A 6,323-nucleotide genomic window follows, 5' to 3' on the forward strand; every position below is an offset into this window, starting at 1 on the left:
CACCCAGACTGTCCAAGTGTTTATTGAAGGGTTGGGGGCATTAAAGGACTTCATAAAAGTCCGTAATCATCCGACTCTCGAAGAGGCGATATAAGCCGCTAGAGAAGAAGAAAGAGTCAGACGATCTAACACTGAATCAAAGAAACTCTACATTGGAACTCCGAAGTCAAGCAATTTCCCGAAAAACAAGTTAACGTGTTTTAACTGTGGAAAAATTAAACATTCAGCTAAAGAATGTCGCAGCACTAAAGATCGGAAATCTTCAAAACCACCGAACGGACCATCTGAGAGTGGTAGTAGAACAATGCTCATAATATGCAATTATTGTAAGAAGCCTGGACACCTACTCATAGAATGTAGGAAGCGTCGGTATGTAAATTCAAAGAAAACAGAGAATCAGGGAACCCAGCAACAACCATATCGGTTACCCCAATGGCATCGTCAAGAAATCACAGATGAAATGGAAGATCTTGAACGTGAAGGCATAATAGCACATAGTGAATCGCAATGGAACGCGCCCCTACTGGTCATCCTAAAGAAGCCGTACATAAACGGGAAAATAAAATATCGAGTTTGTGTTGACTTTCGTCGCTTAAACGAAATCACAGTAGGAGATGCATTTCCGATTCCAAACATCGTAGACATATTGGACCAGCTAAATAGGCCCAAATACTACATTACGCTGGATTTAGCACATGGATACCATCAGGTACCAATGAATCCATCAGACTGTGAGAAAACGGCCTTTTTCCACAGACAAACGTCATTTCGAGTTTTTAAGGATGCCATTTGGTTTGAAAGGAGCACCAGGGACATTCCGAAGACTAATGAATAAGGTTCTGACTGGTTTAAATTGACTCAGGGCCTTCGTCTATATGGACGATATCATATTCTATGCAAAAGAGCTCAAAGATCATTCTCAGAAACTCTCAGAAATCTTTAACAGACTTCGTCAGCATAATTTGAAATTACAACCACTTAAGTGCGAATTTCTTAGGAAAGAGGTCACTTACCTAGGTCACAGAATAACTTACTGATGAAGGGGTTATACCAGATCCTCAAAAGGTTGAATGTGTTTAGTCCTTTCCAGTTCCAAAGAATGTCAAGGAAGTGAAGTCCTTCCTTGGACTATCAGGATATTACAAAATTTTATACACAACTATGGACAACTTTCTAAACCATTAACGACGTTACTCAAGAAGGACGTTCCTTATAGGTGGAGCGATTTATGTCAGACATCGTTTGAAAACAGAGTTTCCGGAGACTTACCCAGAATTTCTGAAAGCCGACACAGCACAGTTAGGCCCAACGCTGAACGTTGTCGAGCTGATAGCAGACATATTCGAAACAGAGTTAGGAACTTCTTTAGCTCATTGCGTGTCAGTTTACATGAAAATGAAGAAGGGAATAGCTTTGGAATTCAGTCGCAAATATGGACGAATCGACGAATTCCGAGGCCAAAACCATTCAGTCATGGAGATCACTTCCATACGGGAAGGAAACCAGTACATCTTCTATTTGTTGACCAAAGAACGTCAATGGCAAGACCATCGTATGAAAACCTGTTTCAAAGTCTTCAGAATCTCAAGGTACGTCGTAAAGAACTTCAAGTTACCGAACTCGCTTGTTCTCGTTTAGGCTGCGGCTTAGATAGACTTAAGTGGGAAACAGTACGAAAAATTATGAGATTCATCTTCCGTGATTCTTCTGTGTATATTCAAGTATACACCAAGGACGAGTTAACTGAAGACAACAAAGAGCAGATCATCCAAGTGTTTCATGAGAATCCTCTTGGAGGACATCAAGGAAACACCCGTACTTACAACAGAATATCGCAACCGTACCAATGGCAAGGCATGAGGGTTCAGATCAGGCAGTACATCCGAAAATGTCCGACTTGCCAAGTAAATAAGACACCCAACCGTACTATCAAGGAACCAATGGTTATAACGACCACAGCGTCGAAACCTTTCGAAAAGGTATTCATGGGTATAGTTGGACAACTATACCCATGACTAACTACCTCAATCTTACATTGGAAATTCATATATCTTGACCTTGTTAGATGATTTCTCTAAGTTTGCATGGGCTTCACCTATGAAGGACCACGAAGCCAACACTGTGTCACAGCATTTTGTAACGCAATTCGTATGCCTGCATAGGCAACCACAATCACTAGTAACAGACTGCGGAACGGAATTCCTCAGCAAAGTTTTCAAAGAAGTTTGCAAACTTCTCAAAATCTCACAGACATCTACTACACTATATCACCCACAGGGCAACGGAAGCTTAGAACGTAGTCACCGAACTCTAGGTGAATATCTAAGAAATTTCTTCTTTCTTTTCTTTTTTGGCTTTTACGGGCCATTTAGGTCCATTGCCACAACAACCACTTGCCTCCATCTATCTCTATCTTGAGCTAGTTCTTTTCCGTCATTCACTCCCATTCTCGATGCATCTTTTGTAATACTGTCTTTCCACCGCTGTCGTCCTCTCGGCCTTCTTGTGTCCGGCTTCCAGCGTGTGGCCAATCCTATGGGGCCTCCGGATCTCCATACATGACCATTGACTAGCCCATCCCAGTCTACTACTCTTAAGGACTCCAATTATACTTGTTTCGCCATATAGTTCTTCTACTTCTCGGTTTGTTCTTAATTCGAAGTCCCCCAGAGCGTTTCTTTTTGGCCCAAATATCCTTCTAAGAATCTTCCGTTCAAACGTAGCTAGTCGTATTATCGTCCGTCATTGTTGTTGCACATGCACCGCAGGCGTATAGTGCTATCGGTCTTATCAGAACTTTGTACAACGTTATTTTCGTTTTCCATGATAGGAGTTTTGACTTGAGTAGGGGTACTGGTCCAAAGTAACATTTATTTGCCGCTACTAGTCTTAGTCTTATTTCTTCGTGACTGTCCGCATTCTCATTAATATTTACCCCTAAATATTTAAAGTTTGCTACCCTTTCAAAGTTATAATTATTCACTTTCATATGCCTTATTTCATGATTGTGTCTCGAGACTATTATGTACTTTGTTTTTTCCTCATTCACCATTAATCCAATTTTTCCACCCTCTTCCATCAGATAACTAGTCGTTGTTTTAAGGTCTTCCTTGCTTTCCGCCATTATCATTACATCGTCTGCGTATCCTGCCGGATATCCCTTGAAATGGGTAGGAAGGCGGGGGGGCGCTCGAACAAGGCTACACCCTCGAGCGCCCTCACGAAAAGCTCAATCATGATTGTGCAGAATCGTGCGGAGCAAAAAGAGCCGCGTGATTGAGGCCGCGGCTGACGATGTCCTGCCCGGGTACAGGACTGGGTGGATGACGAACGGCCGGAAGGCGTCTTCGCACCCCCGGGCCACTTGAGGGCCCCGTCCCGATCTCAACACCAGTGGAGGGCGCATCTCCAAACCGAGCTTCCCGGGGTAATAGGAAGCACCTGGAGGTGGTCCCAGAGACTTACCGGTGGTGACGGGGAAGGGTCATCAATGAAGGAAAAGAGGACTGGCTAGGCAGTTTTCAGCAGACCAGCCATTCCAACAGTATACCCCAGAGATGGGCAGCTTGCCAAATGCAGGTCCTCACGGATCGCAGAGCATCTGCTTACACATACGACTGCCCGACCGTCAGCTACGAAAAAGCTCCGCGCTCAAGGTCCGCGGAGCGGACCGAAACGCAGAGCGCGGACTCACGGGAAAAACCAATAACCGTGTTCCAGGCGTATCAACGCACTGAGGAAGGGAAGACCTGATAGGCACGTCAAAAGACCCCGACGTGGGTCCCCGTATAAGGACGACTGAGGTGATGGAGGGCACCTTCCTTCTCCGCACGGGAACCATCTACCCAAGTGGGGAATCATACCACCTGCGACAAACCAGTGGGCTTGAGCGAAAAGCGCCAGAGCATGACGAGGGAAGCAGACGCGGACCTCCGTCAGCGCGCTGGTGCTTCTGCACGAACCTGACTGAGAGCACACGGGCCCGACCAACTCGTGTGCGAACACGTGCAAGGTGGAAGTCCGGCTGGGGGACACACACCGTCAAGCACTCAAACCCGAGCATTCGGTACGGACACGGCACCCGGCAAAAGAAAACCGTACCACTCAAAAAAGGTCGCATCGCGTCAGCGTAAGAACTGCCCCGGTGTCGATGCTAGTGGAAAAAGAGTCATTGTGAGTACTCTGGATAACGGATCCTTCAATCTCATCTCGCGGGCGACGAGGACAGCCCCACTGAAAACCCGACTAAGCTAACGCCCGAACGGTAACAGTGCCCGTCGAGCTGTGTGGCGTGCGTCCAGCCGACGCGCGCGTGTACCTCGCGTGCTCGCGCTCGCCGGCCGCGCGTTCGCGACATATGTGGATGGCTTCGCGGGGGCTGTCGGGAGTAGCGCCTTAGTAGAAGGGGAGGAGTTTGACTGGGTCGAATCCAGCAATCGCCGACGCGGATCAGCGAGACCCAACGATCTACCTCAGACGTGAGTAGCCGGCGGGAGAACGTCAGCCTGGCGCCAGGGCGCCCTGAACTTAACCCGTCGGAGGGATGCGACCGCGTCACAAAGGCGTGAAGTAGCCGCCCTCGAGAAATATGGCTAAAGGTGTAAAAACCCCCGGGGGAATGGTCTTATACTCCCCGTCACACAGTGGTTTACAATTGGCTCTTACTAGGAAGTGATCCGAGACTGCACTGCTGCCCCTCATGCTTCTTACGTCATTTATGCTTGATTTAATTTGGTAGTCTACCATTACGTGATATCTTTGGTTTCTCACCTTCCCACATGGAGATATCCAAGTCTGTTTGTGGATATTTTTATGCGGGAACATTGTACTAATTATCCTCATGTTTCTAGCAGTTGCAAAAGTTATTAGTTTAATCCCATTATCATTTGTATCGTTATGTAGACTATCCTTTCCTATTGTTGGTCTATAAGTTTCTTCCTTCCCTATTTTTGCATTGAAATCACCTAAGATAATTTATGGCTTTCCGGTTGGTAACGCATCGTAAATCCTATCCAGTTCTTCGTAAAAAGCATTTTTTATTTCTTCATTTTTTTCCTCAGTGGGAGCGTAGCAGTTAATTAGTAGTATGTTAAACCATTTACCTTTAAGTTCAACATAGTATATTCTATCATTTATTGGTTCAAATCTCACAACATTTTTCGGAATACTGTTCTTAATTACAAAACCCACACCTCTTTCATGTTTTTCTCCTCCGCTATAGAAGATTGTCATATCCTGTGTCTTTAAACTACCAGATCCATCCCATCTTACTTCTTGAAAAGCGGTAATGTCCAATTTGTATCGCTCAAGACACGATACAATTGTCGTCATAACTCCAGTCCTATACATCGACGCACATTCCAGGTTCCAATTAGTATATCCGTAAACTCCATTGTCCGAGGAATTGTTTGTTGTTGTTTCGAAATCACTGGTGTTTTATGTGTAGGGTAATCAACCCCACGACAACCCCCATTAATGGAGGGCCCAACATAACTAGGGTCCGCGGGTACGTTAGGCTCGTTCCTCTAAAATAGAGTACCCTTGCGGGCTATCTATCTAAGAAACTACTCTAATAAAAATCTGAAGAATTGGGACACTTACATCCGTTATGCAATGTATTGCCACAGCTCATCAGTACATTCATCCACGGGATACCAGCCTCACGAGGTGGTTTATGGATATCCTCTCGTCGTTCCGAATTCTCTAACACGCACCCCAGAACCTCAGTATAATTACCAAGATTATCAATTTTAAATGAAAAGACAGATGCAGGAAACTCATCAAATGGTAACCAAACAACAAATCGAATCGAAACTAAAATCCAAAGAACCAGAAAATCACACCTCTGACGGTTAACGTAGGCAACAAAGTTCTCGTTCAAGAAAAAGCCAGTAAAAGCAAATTAGCACATAAATGGTTAGGACCATATCCTGCGATAGAAGTCCATACAGATTCTCCCAACGTGACTATTCTCAAACGTAATAAGCAGACGCGATTATACAGGAACCTGTTAAGATTATTCCATGAGTAACTCATACTATGTTTCAGGGTGTTCACCATAATCATAGCAGGAAGATTAGAAAACATAGACAAGCATGTACACGTAACGTAACTCAGAAATACTACTGGTCTTTATTTTGAATCAAGAAGTCCAATCAGAATTTCTTACTCAAACTGGGACTTTGTGACATATGTCAATCTTACTATTTACGATAATAAATTTCAGAACCTCAGGGATAACTTCCAATTCACTTGCACACAACTTAAAGATCAAGGAGAAGAGACTCTAAATAATGTCTGTATCACATTTTTACAAACCACCT

The 6,323-nt window shown here is 44.6% G+C and overlaps 1 protein-coding gene across 1 annotated transcript; it reads right to left on the reverse strand.

The window, feature by feature from the left end:
* Positions 1 to 4,974: 4,974 nt before the first annotated feature.
* On the reverse strand, positions 4,975 to 5,331 carry LOC132939480 (craniofacial development protein 2-like). The gene has a single exon (XM_061006671.1). It carries the CDS (start codon positions 5,329 to 5,331, stop codon positions 4,975 to 4,977), a length of 357 nt encoding a protein of 118 aa, XP_060862654.1.
* Between the last annotated feature and the right edge of the window lie 992 nt (positions 5,332 to 6,323).

Source organism: Metopolophium dirhodum, chromosome 1 (genome assembly GCF_019925205.1).
Source record: "Metopolophium dirhodum isolate CAU chromosome 1, ASM1992520v1, whole genome shotgun sequence".
Taxonomy (NCBI): domain Eukaryota; kingdom Metazoa; phylum Arthropoda; class Insecta; order Hemiptera; family Aphididae; genus Metopolophium; species Metopolophium dirhodum.

What these genes read in the sequence shown, in the direction of transcription:
- LOC132939480 (XM_061006671.1), bottom strand. Translation starts at nt 5,331, where the DNA reads ATGACGACAATTGTATCGTGTCTTGAGCGATACAAATTGGACATTACC.